Source organism: Cetorhinus maximus, chromosome 17 (genome assembly GCF_964194155.1).
Source record: "Cetorhinus maximus chromosome 17, sCetMax3.hap1.1, whole genome shotgun sequence".
Lineage (NCBI taxonomy): Eukaryota > Metazoa > Chordata > Chondrichthyes > Lamniformes > Cetorhinidae > Cetorhinus > Cetorhinus maximus.
Window position 1 is genome coordinate 46669640 of NC_135895.1, and position 19298 is coordinate 46688937.

The window sequence follows — 19298 nt, forward strand, 5'->3', positions numbered from 1 at the left end:
GACCTTCAGTGAATTGGTAGACCTCATTAAGGGACACTTTCAATCCAAACCCTCAGTCACCATGCAGAGGCTCAGGTTTAATTTGAGGGTTAAAGCCCTGGGGGAGACCATTGCTACATACCTGGCGAAATTGAAAACTGACTGAACACTTGTGATTTTGGGGAGACCCTAAGCGATATGCTCAGGGATCATTTGGTCTGCGGTGTGCAAGATAATGCCATTCAATGATGATTATTAGCTGAAGTAAACCTCGATTTTAAAAAAAACATTGGAATAGCGCTTGCAATGGAAAGCACTGAAGCGCAGGCTAAACAAGGTGCACAAAATGGCGCGGTATTCCAGTTGTGGTGGGAATGGACAGCTGGGTGTGGCACGAAAAGCCGGGACTCCACCGTGAAGGAGGAGACAGTCCCCATTACCCAAAAATTTTAAATAAATACAGGAAACAGCTCAGCAGAAAATCTGAAAATGAATTGTTACCGATGTGGAAGCAATCATACTCCTGAAACTTGCTGTTTTAAAGAGGTGGAATGCTATTTTTGCCATAAAAGAGGACACGTACTAAAGCATTGTAAAGCAAGATTGAGACATACTCCCAGGCAGCAAACTAAGTTAATTGAAGTACATAATGTGGAAGAACCAAAAACCACCAATTCTGATACTTACTCCCTATTTAATGCAAAAGTAGGGAAGACAGCCAATCACTGTTACTCAATGGAAAAGCTTTAATGATGCAAGTAAACCCTGGTGCTTCAACCATTGTAGTGGGAAAACACACCTTCAAATATTTATACAAGGGTACTCAACAATTGAATTTGGAGCAGACTTCAGCCAAATTGAAAATTTATACTGGCAAAACATCCAAGTGAAGGGCATTACCACTGTACTTGTTCATTATAAGCATTAAATAGCACAACTCCCGGTGATAGTAGAAAGCGAAGGACCAAGCCTTCTAGGTCATGACTGGTTGAAGGAAATTAAACTAAGTTGGTCTGAAATTTTCCAGCTATGAGTAGGAGGACTGACAGAGCTGCTAAAGAAATCTGACAAGATTTTTCGAGACAAAGTGAGGAGAATCAAAGGCCTACAGGCTAAAATCTATGTTGACTCGGAAGCAACTCCTCATTTCTTTAAAGCAAGGTTGGTGCCATATGCTCTGAGGGAGAAGGATGACACCGAATTGAACCATTTAGAGAGGTTGGGGGTCATACAGCCGGTTCAATTCTCAGAGTGGGCAACTCCTATAGTCCCTGCCTTAAAACCGGATCAGACCATCTGGATCTGTGGGGAGTATAAGCTAAGAGTAAGCAAAGCTACCAAGTTGGATGAGTACCCTATCCCCAAGATTGAGGATCTCTATGCTAAATTAGCAGGAGGAACAACTTATACTAAACTAGATATGAGTCATGCGTATCAGCAGCTGGAACTGGATGATACCTCCAGAGAGTTTGCAGCTATAAACATCCACAAAGGGTTATATCAATACAATTGTCTGCCCTTTGGTGTTTCTTTCGCCTGTTCCAGAGGACAACAGAATTTGCTACAAGGATTACCCCAAGTCGTTGTCTACCTGGATGATGTCCAAATAACAGGGTTCACGGAAGCTGAACACTTGGCTAATTTGGAGGAAGTTTTGAAACGATTTTTAGAAGTAGGTGTGCGTTTGAAAAAGAGAAGTGTAACTTTCAGGCAAGCAGAGTTTTTTATTTGAGCTTCTGGGTGGATGCCCAAGGGTACACCCGGTGGAAGAAGAAGTTAAAGCTATTAAGGAGTCACCTTTGTCTAAAAATGTCTCTGAACTCAAGTCATTCTTAGGTATGGTTAATTACTACACAATACCAACAACTACAGAAGTTACCTGTTGTGGCCCCACTGCATCTGTGGGAATGGCCTGGTAGGCTCTGGGTGAGATTGCACATAGATTACTTTGATCCTTTTCTAGGCACATGTTCCTACTGACGTACATTCCAAATGGCTAGACTTGTATGAGGTTAGGTCGCCAATGTCAGGTATGACTATCGAAATGTTATGCCAAAGCTTTTTTATACATGGATTGCCAGAAGTAATCATCCCAGACAATGGCACTGCATTTACTAGTGCTGAATTTCAAAGACTTGTGAGCCTAAATGGTATCAAACACATGAAGACGGCACCTTATCATCCGTCATTAAGTGGATTAGCTGAGAGAGCAGTACAGACTTTTAAAGCTGGGTTGAAAAAATTATCAGGAGGATCATTGGAGACTTAACTTTCAAATTTCCTGTTTCACTATAGAAGAACCCCCCCCCCCCCACCACACTACTACAGGTTCAACACCTTCAGAGTTCCTTATGAAGCGATGCCTTCAACCGAGATTAAGCCTGGTACTTCCCAATTTGGAAGGTAAGGTGGAGAAAAGTCAAGGGAATCAAAAAGCGACCCATGATTTGTATAGTCGAGAGCGAGAATTTACTGTTGGTGAAGCAGTACATGTACAGAACTTCAGTGATGGATTGGGTTGGTTACCTGGTGTAATAGTTTCTCTGACCGGATTGCCAGCAAACACGTGGATCATTTGAGAAGAAGGGAGAAACCCCAATAAAATGATGTTCCACCTGTAACCATTGTAGAACCCATGATCCCTGTTGAAATTGTTCAACCAAGGATAGACATACCAGATGCCTTTGTCAGAGTAGATAACACTGAATTGCTTGTACCTAAAGAGGTACCTGATGTTGCTGTGGTTCCAGATAATGTGGATCCTGTAAGAGATTTGATGTACAAAGGGACCTGGGTGTCATTGCACACCAATCACTGAAAGCCAGCATGTAGGTGCAGCAAGCAATTAAGAAGACAAATGGTTTGTTAACCTTCATTGCGAGACGATTTGAGTACAGTAGGAAGGATGTCTTACTGCAGCTGTACAGGGCTTTGGTGAGACCATGCCTGAAGTATTGTGTGCAGTTTTTGTCTCCTTACCTGAGAAATGATTTACTTGCCATAGAGGGAGTGCAGCGAAGGTTCAACAGGCTGATTCCTGGGATGGCAGGATTGTTGTATGAGAGAGATTGGGATGACTAGGCCTGTATTCAATGGAGTTTAGAAGAATGAGAGGGGATCTCATTGAAACATGTAAAATTATGACAGGGATGGACAGACTATGGCAGGGATGATATTTCCTCTGGCTGGGGGTCCAGAACAAGGGGTCACAGTCTCAGAATATGGGGTAGACTATTTAGGTTTGAGATGAGAAATTTCTTCACTCAGTGAGTCGTGAACCTATGGAATTCTCTACCACAGAAGGCTGTGGAAGCCAAGTCACTGAATTTATTTAAGAAGAAAATCAATAGATTTCTGGATTCTAAAGGCATCAAGATGCATGGGGAGAGCACAGGAGTCTGGCATTGAGATAGAGGATCAGCAATGATCATATTGAGTAGCGGAGCAGGCTCAAAGGGCTGAATGACCTAATCCTGCTCCTATTTTCTATGTTTCTACGTCATGGAGCTACGATGTTCCACCCGGATCAGGAAACCACCTGTGAGACTGAACTTATAATTCCATGACCCGCGCGTATACTTGTAATGTCATGAAAGTAGATGTTCTTGTAAATACAAATAGCACAAAAAATTTAAAGGGGGAGAAATGTAGTAATTATAACTTTAAGGAATGTAGTGACTGTAGCTTTAAGACTTATTGTGTTGTATAGTATCACATGATAGTATGAACGAATTGGCTCTAAGCATGGGAAACCTGAGAGTGGGAGTTTTTCTTCTAGTTGTGGAGATTGATGGAAGCATGTAACTGCTGCTGCAGCCTGTAAATAAAGCTTGGTGCTTCTAATGAGAAACGTGCCTGGAAAATCAAGTCCATAACAGATTTAGACAGGTTTGATTGGAAAAAAAGATCATAAAAAATATTCCCATAAGTGAAGAACGCTATTGACAGACCACATGCAGGTTGGCGGTGATAATCCTTTAAATCTGCTCTTGCCCTCTGCAGATCCAAAATGGGCAAGGGCTATCTCATGTGAAACAGGTACTTAAGCATCACTGGCTCACTGACATGATTCTTTCGCAGACTGTCTGTGAAGTTCATGTACGTGGAATTATAGTCCCTGCTGCAGATGGGTCAGGAAGGGGGGGAAAGAGAAATTTGATCAGAAGATGTTCCCTGCCATATCTCATTTGTTCTTGAATGTTTTCAATTTGAACTGTACTCAGATGATAAATATTGCTGAATTTTAGCAGCATGTCTCCTTAAATTAAGTTGCTAGATATAAAATTCATTTAACTTCTTCATCCATTAAAATTTGAAAACTGGGAACATTATGCTCTGCATTGTGAACAATGAGAGTTAAATATCAATGAAATTAATTTTTATACATAGAGGAATTTAAAAGCAACAGTGACCCGTCAGTTAGATTTTGGGTACCTATTTTAATGTGAGTATTGCTATTTTTTAACATGATGGCTATAAGATCATACAACATTAAAGAAAAAAATTAATTTCAAATGTAACTTCCAGTTGCTTAAACTTTCTATAGAATCCTAGTTTTGAATAAATTATAAATCTATACACATCATAGTTGTATTGTTAAGGAAATATTTTACGTAAAAGTATTGGGTTTTAATCAACTTTACAGCAATAATTGTAGGAGACTTCAACTATCCTAATATCAACTGGGATTCAAACAATATAAGGGGCACTGAGGGAGAAAAATTCATGCAGTGTGTCCAGGAAAATTTTTTCAACCAATTAGTGACAAACCCAACGAGAAGAGATGCAATTCTAGACCTAGTCTTGGGGAACGAAGAAGGGCAAGTGGGTGAAGTGACAGTTGGCGACCATATTGGGGACAGTGATCACAGTTCAGTTAGATTTAGCATTACCATGGAAAAGGACAGAGATAAGGCAGGAGTAAAAGTCTTGAACTGGGGGAAGGCAAATTTTGCTGAAATGAGAAGGGACTTGGCTGAGGTGGACTGGACAGCACTGCTGGAGGATAAAACAGTGAAAAACCAGTGGGAAGCACTAAAAAGCGAGGTCCTAATTGTACAAAGTAGAAATGTCCCCTACAAAAATAAGAGTGGTACTGCCAAATTTAGACCCCCCCGGTTGTCTAGAGGAATACAGGGGAAGATCAAACAGAAAAAGAAAGCGTACGATAGGCACAAAGAACTAAGCACTGCAGATAGCCTAGACGAATATAGGAAGTGCAGGAACGAAGTAAAAAAGGAAATAAGGAAATCAAAGAGAGGGCATGAAAAGAGAATAGCAAGTAAGGTTAAAGATAACCCAAAGATGTTTTACCAATACATGAATGCTAAAAGGTTAGTTAAGGAAAAAGTGGGACCTATCAGAGATGAAGATGGAAACTTGTGTGTAGTTGCAGAGGCTGTGGGAAGGGTTTTGAATGAATATTTTGTCTCCGTGTTTACAAAGGAATGGGAGGATGTAGATATAGTAGTCCAGGAAGAACACCGAGATATTGGACGGGATAGTCATAAAGAGAGAGCAAGTACTCGAAGGGTTGAAATCCTTGAAAGTTGATAAGTCACCAGGGCCAGATGTGTTGTTTCCGAGGCTGCTGAAATAAGTCAGGGAGCAGATAGCAGATTCTCTGAGGATGATTTTCCAATCTTCACTAGATACAGGGGAGGTACCAGAGGACTGGAGAAATGCAAATGTAGCTCCATTGTTTAAAAAGGGATCAAAGGAAATGCCAAACAATTATAGGCTGGTTAGTCTTACATCGGTGGTGAGCAAATTAGTAGAATCAATCCTGAGAGATAGGATTAACTGTCATGTGGAAAGGCATGGATTAGTCAGGGATGGTCAGCATGGATTTGTTAAAGGAAAGTCTTGCCTCACAAATTTGATTGAATTGTTTGAGGAAGTGACAAGAAGGGTTGATGAAGGAAGTGCAGTGGATGTTGTGTACATGGATTTTAGCAAGGCATTTGACAAGGTCCCACATGGCAGATTGGTCAGGAAAGTAAAAGCCCATGGGATTCAGGGTAATGTGGCAAACTGGATAAAAGGTTGGCTTTGTAACAGGAAACAAAGGGTAATAGTTGATGGATGCCCTTGGAAATGGAAAGTTGTCTCAAGTAGTGTACCACAGGGCTCGGTTTTGGGACCCTTGCTGTTTGTGTTGTATATTAACGATTTGGACGTGAATGTGGGGAGCATGATTGGGAAATTTGCAGATGACACAAAGATTGGCCGAGTAGTGGATAGTGTAGAGGATAGCCATAATCTCCAAAATGATATAGATGGGTTGGTGGAGTGGGCGATAAAATGGCAGATGGATTTTAACATAGAGAAGTGTGAGGTCATACACTTAGGGAGGCCAAGCAGTTACAGGGATTACACAATAAATATGAATATACTAAGAGGGGTAGATGAAGTGAGAGATCTTGGTGTACAAGTACACAGGTCCCTGAAGGCAGCGGTTCAAGTAGACAAGGTTGTAAAGAAGGCATATGGAATGCTCTCCTTCATTGGCAGAGGTATAGAATATAAAAGTAAGGATATAATGTTGGAATTGTATAAAACACTGGTGAGGCCACAACTGGAGTATTGTGTGCAGTTCTGGTCACCACATTACAGGAAGGACATAATAGCTCTGGAGAGAATGCAGAGGAGGTTTACAAGAATGTTGCCAGGGTTAGAAAAGTGTAGCTATGAGGAGAGATTGGATAGGTTGGGGTTATTTTCCTTAGAACAAAGAAGGCTGAGAGGTGACTTAATTGAGGTATACAAAATTATGAGGGGAATAGAAAGAGTGGACAGGATCAAATTGTTTCCCTTGATGGAGAATTCTAGAACCAGGGGACATAGATTCAAGCTAAGTGGCAAAAGGTGTTTTTTACACAGAGGGTAGTGGGTGTCTGGAATTTGCTGCCCAAGTTGGTGGTAGAGGCAGAAACTCTAAACTCTTTTAAAAAGTACCTGGATCTGCACCTTAAGTGCTGTAAGCTGCAGGGCTTTGGGCCGGGTGCAGGGAGGTAGAAAGGGCATCTGGGTGTCCTCGGGCTGGCATGGACAAGATGGGCCGAATGGCCTCCTTCTGTGCTGTAACTTTTCTATGGTTCTATGGTTCTAACTTATTTTTATTTAATTTTTTGCAGAGGGTAATTTTCAACATTGTCAACTTCAGCAAAACAAAGAGTCTCTACAGAGATGGAATGACACCAGTTGTGAAATCTACCAGCAGATCAAAATGGTAAAAGAACTTATAGTTTGTTACAAATCATTGTGGCAACAAACATGTTGGATTTCCCTTTGTTACTGGATTAATTTAAGCATGGACTTAGGTTTGATAGAGCAACAATATTATTTAATTCATAAAAATTAGAAATGAAGGGATATGACATTGCTACAAAAGTACAGGGGTGGAAATTCGATATGTATTGCTCCCATTTTTGCAATATACAAAACATACCTCTCAGCAGTGGGATGACCTGCTCAGAATTTGTATGTTCCAGGTTGTAACAGTCCTGGACGGCCATTTAAAACAGGTGTTAGATATGTAAATGAAGGGCCCCTGGCTGAAGTTGGTTTTGAATGCATAAAGCAGGCAATGGACTAGCTATGCTGAGAATTCTGCCTCTGCAGTCATGAACAAAAGGGAGGCCTTTTCAAATCTTCCTCTTGAGTCAGGAGGAGCAGGAATGCTTCTCCAACTCCAATTATTGTGATTTCCCCTGTTGCAGTACCACTCCCCACCAGGCTGGAGTGCCGCAGCCGGTGAGGCAACTGGCCCGAAGTTAATTTTTTCCCAATGGGCAAGATGCCTATGAAGTCTTGACAGGCACGGACACCCTCCCCAAATACATGGATAAGGTCTCAGGCATCTCAGTTCAGGCATGCACTGCCTGCAAAGTGGACCTAGATGAAAATCTATCAGTAGGTTTGTTAAGATACATTGAGCTCAGTTGCAACATTTGAAAGAACAATAACTTTATTTTATGATACATCATGATAATGACATTCTAATGTAAAGTTCAAGTGACAATCTTGCATTGGAAAAAATGTTATGCATGAAAACTGAAATTAAATATTTTAAATGACTTAAATATCTTAGCAACTGTAAAGTCTAATTCAAGTTCAACTTATAGTGCTGGTGGCATAAGATGCTTGAAACATTGAAATATAGTGAATCTAAGATATTTGGACTCTTCCCCCTAAAATTTGGCAAAAATTGATATTTTTTGCAAAGGTGATAATCATTCAAAAATAATTAATATTCAGAACAAATGGAGTGCATGATTTAACAATGAGTCAGGAAGTGAGCAGGTATAATTTGAGCCTCTGGAATATTTGAGAAGATGTCACGACAAAACTAATCAAAGTAGGCATCCAAGACCCATATCTGAACCAGCTGATAGCTACAAACAAATGAGGCCTCCTCTGCAAAATTGATTTTTCCTGAGCTATCCAGCACCTGGAAAACCAATGGCTGGATTTTATGCTTCCTTGCTGGCGTGTTTTTTCTTAATTCCTTCATGGGATGTGAGCATCGCTGGCTAGGCCAGCATTTATTGCCCATCCCTAATTGCCCTTGAGAAGATGGTGGTGAGCTGCCTTCTTGAACTGCTGCAGTCCATGTGGTGTAGGTACACCCACAGTGTTGCTCGGGAGAAAGTTCCAGGATTTTGAGCCAGCGACAGTGAAGGAATGGTGATATAGTTCCAAGTCAGGATGATGAGTGGCTTGGAGGAGAACTTCCAGGTGGTGGTGTTCCCATGTGTCTGCTGCCCTTGTCCTTCTAGATGGTAGTGGTCGAGGGTTTGGAAGGTGCTGACTAAGGACTGATGGTGAGTTCCTGTAGTGCATCTTGTAGATGGTACACACTGCTGCCACTGTGCACTGATGGTGGAGGGAGTGAATGTTTGTGGATGGGGTGCCAATCAAGCGGGCTGCTTTGCCCCGGGTGGTGTTAAGCTTCTTGAGTGTTGTTGGAGCTGCACTCACCCTGGCAAGTGGAGAGTATTGCACCACACTTCTGATTTGTGCCTTGTAGATGGTGGACAGTCTTTGGGAATGAAGGCAATGGACTTGTAAAAGGCAGAGTGTGACCTGCCCGTCACCTTCCCACCTGCCCCCAACCTGTCTCCCATTTTAGAGGGAGTGGTGGCCAATTAATGGCCACTTCAGTGTCTCATCCCACCCCTGCTGCTATTTTACATGCGGCGAAAGTAGGCTCACCCTATGCAGGTAGCCTGACAGCTTTTGCTGGGCAAGCTGGTATCAGGCAAAATGAGCCCTCCTTTGGGGGTCCCTGTGCACATCAGAGGCACCCCTCCATAAGGTCATACCCCACCTTTAACCCTCCCCTCTGGCCTCTTAAAACCGGCTCCACATCCTCTCTCACTCCCACTCTGGGGCCTGTCAGCTGATACCCCGGATTTACTTTCAGTCCGGCCTCCATAACCTCCTCTTCTTTTGGGACTGGCTGTAGTCCCAGAAGTGGCCACCGATTGAATCTGGTGCTGCTGGGATTGCAGAGCTGCTGAGCGTAAAATGGCTGCGAGTCAGCCAGCTTTTTTGTGGGCATACGCCTGTTTGACTTTTTAGTCAAGGTGCAGGCAACACAGCGCCTTGTACAATCCACCCGGGTGTGCATGCAGCCTTGCAGGCCATCCTTAAAGGAACTACTGCAAACCAAGTTGATTCCACATTAAAATTGGGGACCAGCATCTACTCATAGGTACTCTCCACCCCCTAAGTTGTGACCTTGACCCACCCAATTGCAACATTTTCCTACCTGATTGCAATCTCTGCTCCACCTCGATTGTAACCTTGACCTCTCTCCCACTTACAACAGCGCTTGAGGTCAATAGCATCGAGGTGGAACAATCTGTTTAATCATCCTCTGCTACTGCACTCAATGTGCAGAATTTAATCTAGCTCACAGGAGTGGGCTTGGAGGCGGGTGAGGTTGTAGAATCGGGAGGGAAGGCAGTAAGTCAAGTAAGTCACCTTCCCGATTCTATCAAATTCAGTCAGCGGTGGGGAAGGTCATGGACGGCTTTCCTGCCCAGAGGCCAATTAAGGGTCTCTTCGCACTGTACTGCCATTCTGCCAGTGGTGGGGGTGGGCTCTCTGCCATGTCGGGAGGCCATCCAATAAAAGCTGGCAACCTCCCTGTGGGCTCGGGGTGGAGGGCCCAGGACCCTACCATCTCACAACCCTCTGATTGAAAAGATGTTCTGTCATCTCCCCTCTAATCTTTCTACAAATTCATTTAAATCTATGCCCCCCGGCTTTTGACCCCTCTGTTACAATAAATAGATTATCTCTATTTACTCCATAGGCCCCTCACATTTTTACACTCCAAGAATATAAGAGATAGAAGCAAGAGTAGGTCCTTTGACCCCTCAAGCCTTCCCTGCCATTCAATAAGGACATGGCTGATCTGATCATGGCCTTAACTCCACTCTCCTGTCTGCCTACCATAACCCTTGACTCCCTTATAGATCAAAAATCTGACTCAGCCTTGAATATATTTAATAACCCAGCCTTCACTACTCTCTTGGGTAGAGAATTCCAAAGATTAAGGACACCATGAGAGAAGAAATTACACCTCATCTCTACCTTAAATGGTGGACCTCTTACTTTGAAACTGTTGTCCCTAATTCTAGATCCATCCACGAGGGGAAACATCCTCTCAGGTTCTACCCTGCAGCCTTCCTTTTTCTAAGGAAAACAACCCCAGTGTATCTAATCCTTTCTCATTGCTAAATTTTTTCACTCCTGGTAAAACCTTCATAAATCTCCTCTGCACCCTTTCCAGTGCAATCTCATATTTCTGTAATATGGTGACCAGAACTGTATGCAGCACTCTTTGGTCTAACTAGTGTTGTATACAATTCTAGTATAACCTCCCTGCCCATTCATCCTGTGGCTCACCTCATAAAGGAAAGCATGCCATATGTCTTCTTAACCATCCTATTGACTTGTCCTGCAACCTTTAAAAGTCTGTGGATGTACCTGTCAAGGTCCCTCTATTCCTTCACACTACTCAGTGTTCTCCCATTTATTGTGTATTCCCTTGCCTTGTTGCACCTCCCAAAATGCATTCTTTGACACTTCTCCGAATTGAATTCCATTTTCCAACTTGTCGTCCAATTGACCAGACCACTTGTAACTTGCTGCAGCCTAAAGCTTTCCTTTTCACTGTCGACCACATGGACAATTTTTGGACCATCTGCAAACAAGGGGTATGGGGAGAGAGCGGGAATATGATGTTCAGATAGAGAATCAGCCATGATCATATTGAATGGCGGAGAAGGCTCGAAGGGCCGAATGACCTACTCCTGCTTCTATTTTCTATGTTTCTATGTTTCTTCATCATTCCCACTGCATTGATTCTAAATCATTAATATGAATTTCAAAAAACAAAAGGCCAACTACTGAGCCCTATAGAATCCCACTAGTCTTTCAGTCACAAAACCTTCTTTGCCTCCTGTCACTAAGTCAAGTTTGGATCCATTTTACCACTTTCACTTGGATCCTAATGGTTTTTACTTTTTTGACCAGCTTACCATGTGGAACCTTGTCAAAAGCCTTCCTAAAACCTGTACAGACCATATCCCCCACACTGCCCTGATCAATCCTACTTATCAGGTCCTCAAAATTTCACTGAAGTTAGTCAGACATGACCTTCCTTTAATAAATCCATGTTGACTCATCTTGTTAATTTATGCCTTTCTAAATGCAAGTTTATACTGTTGCTCGAAATTGATTCCCCACACCGAAGTTAAACCAGCTAACCTACCATTACTTGGATTATCCCTTCCTTTTTAAACAACGGTACAATATCAACAGTCCTCCAATCCATAGGCACCACTCATGTGGTGAGAAAAAGTTTGAAATATATTATGGTCAGAGCCTTCACAATTTCTTCCCCTGCTTCCATTAACATACTGAGATATGTTTAATCTGAGTCTGATGATTTACCTACTTTCAAAGATATCAAACCCTTTAAAACTTCCTCTTTTGTCCCATTCAATATTTCGCGCTATTCCTTCTTAACTATGAGATCAATATTGGACGTGTCTTTTGTGAAGACAACTACAAAGTATTCACAGAATCACAGTGCAGAAGAGGCCCTTCGGCCCATTGAGTCTGCACCAACATGTGAGAAACACCTGACCTACCTACCTAATCCAATTTGCCAGCACTTGGCCCATAGCCTTGAATGTTATGACGTGCCAAGTGCTCATCCAGGTACTTTTTAAAGAATGTGAGGCAACCTGCCTCCACCACCCTCCCAGGCAGTGCATTCCAGACCGTCACCACCCTCTGGGTAAAAAAGTTTTTCCTCACATCCCCCTAAACCTCCTGTCCCTCACCTTGAACTTATGCCCCCTTGTAACTGACCCTTCAAATAAGGGGAACAGCTGCTCCCTATCCACCCTGTCCATGCCCCTCATAATCTTGTACACCTCGATCAGGACCCCCCTCAGTCTTCACTGCTCCAACGAAAACAACCCAAGTCTATCCAATCTCTCTTCATAACTTAAATGTTTCATCCCAGGCAACATCCTGGTGAAACTCCTCTGCACCTCCTCCAGTGCAATCACCTCCTTCCTATAATGTGGCGACCAGAACTGCACACAGTACTCCAGCTGTGGCCTCACCAAGGTTCTATACAACTCCAACGTGATCTCCCTACTTTTGTAATCTATGCCTCGATTGATAAAGGCAGAACTTCCTAGTGCCATGCCGTTCATTGAATACTTCCTTGTCAAATTACTCCTTCCAAAGTGTGTCACCTCACACTTTTCAGGGTTAAATTCCATCTGCCACTTATCTGCCCATTTGACCATCCCGTCTATATCTTCCTGTAGCCCAAGACACTCAACCTCACTGTTAACCACCCGGCCAATCTTTGTGTCATCCGCAAACTTACTAATCCTGTCCCCACATAGTCATCTATGTTGTTTATATAAATGACAAATAATAGGGGACCGAGCACAGATCCCTGTGGTACGTCACTGGACTCTGGCTTCCAGTCACTAAAGCATCCTTCTGTCATCATGCTCTGCCTCCTACAACTAAGCCAATTTTGAATCCACCTTATCAAATTACCCTGTATCCCATGTGCATTTGCCTCCTTTATAAGTCTCCCATGTGGGACCTTGTCAAAGGCTTTGCTGAAATCCATATAAACTACATCAACTGCACTACCCTCATCTACTCACCTGGTCACCTCCTCAAAAAATTCAATCAAATTTGTTAGGCATGACCTCCCTCTGACAAAGCCAAGCTGACTATCCCTGATCAAACCTTGCCTCACCAAGTGGAGATAGATACTCTCATTCAGAACTTTACCCACATCATCTGCCCCCATGCATAGGTTACTTTTTTGCCCCCTAATAGACCCTATTCTTTCTTTAGTTATCCTCTTGCTCTTTATATACTTATAAAACATATTTGGTTTTCCTTCATTTTACTTGCCAGATATACTCATGACATTTTTTGCTTTCCTGATTTCCTTCTTAATTACCCCTTCACCTACTGTACTCTTCTAGGCTTCCTGCTTGGGGCAGGATTGCTGGGTGCCCCTGAGGTTGAGAACGGAAGCAGATGGGTCTCGAAAATCGGCGGCATGCTGGTTTCCCAGCCTTGTTCCCGGCATCAGCAACTTTGGCTGAGGCAAGCTTGGGGCCCTGCAAAGCTGCCCGCCTCCACAATGTAGGCAGCCAGTTAGGCTTGTACAGAGCAGGTAATGGGGGCCAACTAGGATTTTCCAGTCATCCTCCAGTTTCCCAATGTGCTGGGCTCGGGAGCAGTTCAACTGCCTGGAGACCGGCACCCAGTGGTAGGCCATGGCACCAGTACTCAGGCAGGCCTACCTGGGTGGGGATGCAGCCAAAGACTGCCCTGTAAATGGATACCCCGTCCCCACCACCCCCATTGTGGCAGCCTTGCTACTTTTATAGTATTATAAGGGTGCTTGGCATAGCAAGGGTTAATATGTGCTGGAGAACAGTACCACCTACAGTATGATGCAGAGAGGCACATAACAGTGGACAGGAGACAGAGTTGTATGGAGAGAGTCAAGGAGTAGTCAGCATGGAGTTAGCTCCTAGTTTGGGCTATACTTTATACTTGTGTAAATAGTTATGTGTTACCAATAAACGCTACTGTTCATCCTTACAAGCCTCTGAACCTCTTCGTGAGACCTATTGAACAAATCCTTAAAATATGGTGACAGCTGATGAATGAACTCAGAACCAAAAAGCTAGTGAAGGACCCCAGAGCCTGAAAAACTAAAGGAACAGCACCCTGACCTGACTGAAGTGCACCTGAACTGAAGACACAGCTGGAGATCACCTAAAAAGAGTCTCCACTGCAGACGTGGTGGCTGAAGGACAGAAGAAAAATCCACTGTGCAGACTCCACCAGAGCACATGGAGAGCCATTGTGAATCCCCATCGATTGCATAATCAAAGAACATAGCAAGGGTGAGAAAAAAAATCAGTTCTAAGGCTGAACTCGGCTTAAAAAGTCTGCAGGCCATTAATCAGCCAGAGCAGTCTATTTAATTAATCACTATGGCTAGCCCGGGTTCAGAGTTGGCGCCATACCACACGGTGGCTGAGCTCGTTTGAAAAAAAAACTAAGTTTTAAAAATTCAGCCAAAGCCAGGAATTGCCTTTTAATCACCCTAAGATGTTCTAAAGGGCCCAAACCTTTGACTAAAAATTTGCTGCGAGAAATCGATCCCTTTGAGTTGGGTCCACAATCACCACAGTAGCTCACTGAAACCCGACAAGCATGGGAAGAAGCATTGAAATAATAGTTACTACAGTGACATCTTTAAACGTGAAACAGCAATTAAAGCTGTACTCCCCTGAGCTGAAAAACAACAATGGATAAGAAATCAACCCTACCTACTCAATCTGGGCTGATCCAAGGGTCAGGCCAGGCGCAGAACTGGGGGCTTTTCGTGAAAAAGATTTTCAAGATACTTGAAATACTTCAGGATTAGGGAAGAAGACAGAGGCTGAACAAGTGAATACACTATTGTACTTAGTTTGTCTGTTAGCCGATGACATCATTGCAAGGCAAGGAATAAATAAAACTTCAGATAAGTTTGAAGATATTTTGAAATCCTTGGATATCTACTTTAATTTAAGAAGTAATAAAATTTTAGATCGAGCAAAGTACAACAAGTGTGTCCAGCGGCCTAGAGAACCCGTTGACTCTTTCATAAATGAATTATGCAGATTAGCTGAAGGCTGTGACTGCGGAAACCTTAAGTCAGAGCTTATATGAGACCGGAGTGACTGATGATGCCCTTTCGGACAATCTACAGGCAAAAGAAGATCTAAATGTAGAAAAGGCCATCTAAATAGTCAGGCAGCCTGAAATTTGCCAACAACACTGGTCCATTTTATGTGGCAAGGTTAAGGCATGGTATAGAGCAAACCCAACTATCCAGTTCATAAAGCAACAAAAGGCCAGGAGACTCCAGCCCAAGGAAGGCAATACCCAAACAGACCACACGATGGTGGGAAACCATGAAAGTGCTGTGGAGTCAAAAGCCCTCACAGGTGAGAGCAATGTCCAGAAATCTATGCGCAGTGTTTCAACTGCGACTGGCTGGGACACTTTGGAAAGCTGTGCAAGTCTAAGATGTTGAGACATGCGGAGGATCCCAAAACAATCCACAAGATTGAGGCGCCATATCAGGAAGAAGTCCAACCATACTTCTTGGGTGAGGTCAGTGATCCTGGATTCTCTTTTGGAATGCTGACATCTCTGTAAACGATCACCTCGCCAATTTCAAATCAGACATTGGAGCCAATATTATGGTCCACTCAAATATGGAACCATGGCTGGTGAAGCAATGCCTGATGCCACCCATAACACAGCTGTACAGAGCAGGAGACATCAAGCTCCCAGTTGAAGATACATTGCAAGCCACTCTCCAATACAAAAACAAACAAATATGGGAGGCATTGGGCAGAATTTTCCATGCCTGCTGGCGTCGGGCGTGTTCAATGGAGCAAGCGGACAATATGGCAAGAAGGCCAGAAATTGGTTTCACGATATCGTGAAATCAGTTTGCGATTGTCCACTCAACCCGTCGATGGCGGGCCACGTTTCCAGCCAACGGACATTGGGAAACTCATTGTAATACATCTGCATTTCATTATGAGGCCAGGCCGCCGAAATCATCGCCCCACAGTAGATCGCCCACCCACAGCAGCGGGACAACACACTGTTGCAGAACATGTCTTGACAAGTGTGATGTGCAGAAGTCAGGACTTACCGCCAGGGCCTTGCTCACATCGCGGACACCTGAGGAGTAGAAGATGCTGGAGTCCGACAGCAATGGTATACTAGAGGAATGTCCATGGTGGATTCTCATGGACATGGCTCTGCTGCGAAGCAGCTCATGGAAGTTGGAAAGTCATCGTTGAGGGTCTGCTCAGAACGGATAATGGTCGAGGGGGTGGAGAGGAAGGTCCAGCTGTGTTTGGGAGTGGAAGATGTACCGGGGGGTGGTAAAGGAAGGTCTGGGATCAGCTGGGAGAGGAAGGTGTGTCCGGCGGTGGGGGTTGGGGGGGGGTTTGAGGTTGGAAGGGGGGGAAACAAAGGAACAAAGGTGTTGGGGGGTTGGTAAGGTGGGGGTGGAATGAAGGTGTCAGAGTGGGGAGGCTGGGAGGGGGTGGGGGGGGAGACGGGGTAGTGGGGAGGAGGGAGTAACGGTGGAGAAGATGGCAGTTGGGGAGGTAGGTGTGGGGGTGGGGGGGTGGTGTAAGGTGTAAGGGAAGAAATTTATAGGAGGAAAGGGGTGCGGAGAGGGGAGGGAGTCCAGGGGGAGGAAGGAGGGGAGGGAGTCCAGGGGGAGGAAGGAATGCGGAGAGGGGAGGGAGTCCAGGAGGAGGAAAGAATGTGGAGAGGGGAGGGAGTCTGGGGGAGGAAGGAGTGTGGAAAAGGAAGGGAGTCTGGGGTGGGAGGGAAGAGTGTAGAGAGGGGAGGGAATAAGGGTGGAAGAAGAAGTAAGGCTGGTGGAAGGAGTCGGGAGGAGGGAATGCTAAGGGTGGCGGAAGAAGTGAGGGTGTCTGAAGGAGTCAGGAAGGGGGAAGGGCTAAGCGGGGAGGGAGAAGAACTAAGCAGGGCACAGTCCTGGGGTGGGTAGGGGGTTCCAAGGTGAGAAGGAGTTCCAAGGGAGGAAGGAGTTACAAGGGGGGAAGGGGTTCCAGAGGGGAAGAGGTTCCAGAAAGGAAGAAGTTTTGGTGGGGTGGGAGGGGTTCTGGGGGGAAGGGGTTCCAAGGGGGGAAGGGGTCCGAGCGGAGGGATGTCCAGGTGAACGTGCAAGGGAGGGCTGATGAGTCCATGACTGCCTCCTGGGTAGCAAACTGAGGGTGGACATGGTGCAAGGGAATGGTGAGAGTGACTGAGGGCAGAGTGAGGCGGTAGGATGGGAGGGTGATGGTTTGATGTTGTTGGTAGAAGGGATGGCGAGGGTGGTTCGTGGGGACTCGAAGGCTGATACAGACCCTGGGGGTGGGAAGGAGGAGGTCAGGGAGGTTAATGTGGATGGGGTTGGACTTTCGGGAAGGGAGAGAACATGCATGTTCACCTGGACATCCCCGAAAGCAAAGTGTTGTGGTTGGCAGGTCATGGAGGGGAAGTGGAAGGTGATGCTGGGTGCTTAGCAGTGATGGGGGAAAGGAAATAGTTGACTGGGAGAGGGGAAAGGACAGAGAAGCAATGAAATACTGTATCACCACCGTGCAGTCTAAATCGAAGCAAGTGCATCAACATCATCAGAAGATGACCAAAATGAGGGTCATCTCCCCTGTCACTCAGCCAACGAAGTGGTGTTCCGGATGGTCCCAGTTCTGAAGCCAATTCGCATCTGCGTCGACCTAATACAACAAGGCAGTGGCAAGAGAAGTCCATCCGATATCCTAGGTGGACGACAGCCTGACCAAGCTCTCCAAAAGCACGCTGTTTTTGAAACTTGATGCTAACAGCGGCTTCTAGCAACTTCTACTAAACAAGAAGTCCAAATTGCTGACTACATTTATCACCTCATTTGCTAGATTCTGTTTCAACTGCTTGCCCTTCAGCATTACCTTGGCACTCGAGATTTTTCAATGCACAATATCGGCCATTTTACATGGCTTCGGGGGTGTCATCTGCCATTTGGATAATGTTTTGGTCCATGATACCACCATTAAGGAACACAACAGGAGGCTCATGGCTGCCTTAGAATGTTTGCAGGAAGAAGGCTTGACACTGAATGAGAAATGTGAGTTCTCACATGACCTCTATTCAGTTTTAGGATATAATATGAGCAGCAAAGGCATCATGGTGGACCCACACAAAATGAAGGCAATCAGCGAGTTCCCAACCCCAACATCTATTCCAGATCTCCAAAGATTCCTGGGCATGGTGAACCAGTTGGTGAAATTTCAGCCCTACCTGGTACAGGTTACAGAGCCCCTGCAGCATCTTCTTAAAAGGCCAGGTGTGGTGCTGGGATGCACACTAAGAGCAAGCATTCGGTCACATCAAAGATGCGCTGCTCTTACCCGATATCCTGGCTCACTATGACCCATTCATGCCCACTTCAATTGCTGTGGATGCCTCCTCCACAGGCCTAGGGACAGTTTTATTCCAGGAGCAACCAGATGGATGTCACCGACCAGTGTATTACACATTTAGAGGACTGCCAGTATATATTAATGATTTAGATGAGGAACTAAATGTAATATCTCCAAATTTGACACAAAGCTGAGTGGGAGGGTGAGCTGTGGGGAGGATGCAGAGATGGTTCAGTGTGATTTGGACATGCTGAGTGAGAGGGCAAATGCATGGCAGATGCAGTATAATGTGGATAAATGTGAGGTTATCCACTTTGGTAGCAAAAACAGGAAGGCCGATTATTATCTGAATGGCTATAAATTGAGAGAGGGGAATGTGCAACGAGACCTGGGTGTCCTCGTACACCAGTTGCTGAAGGTAAGCATGCAGGTGCAGCAGGCGGTAAAGAAGGCAAATGGTATGTTAGCCTTCATAGCCAGAGGATTCGAGTACAGGAACAGGGATGTCTTGCTGCAATTGTACAGGGCCTTGGTGAGACCACACCTGAAATATTGTGTGCAGTTTTGGTCTCCTTATCTGAGGAAGGATGTTCTTGCTATAGAGGGAGTGCAGCAAAGGTTTACCAGATTGATTTCTGGGATTGCGGGACTGACATATGAGGAGGGATTGAGTCGGCTAGGATTATATTTGCTGGAGTTCAGAAGAATGAGGGGGGGATCTCATAGAAACCTATA

At 44.6% G+C, this 19298-nt stretch overlaps 1 protein-coding gene across 1 annotated transcript in view; it reads left to right on the forward strand.

The window, feature by feature from the left end:
• agbl4 (AGBL carboxypeptidase 4) overlaps window positions 1-19298 on the forward strand; it is a 1138261-nt gene that overhangs the window by 314860 nt on the left and 804103 nt on the right. Inside the window, exon 4 of the mRNA XM_078561909.1 lies at window positions 7116-7210. Coding sequence (XP_078418035.1) covers window positions 7116-7210 — 95 coding nt within the window. The remainder of the gene's footprint in view (window positions 1-7115; window positions 7211-19298) is intronic.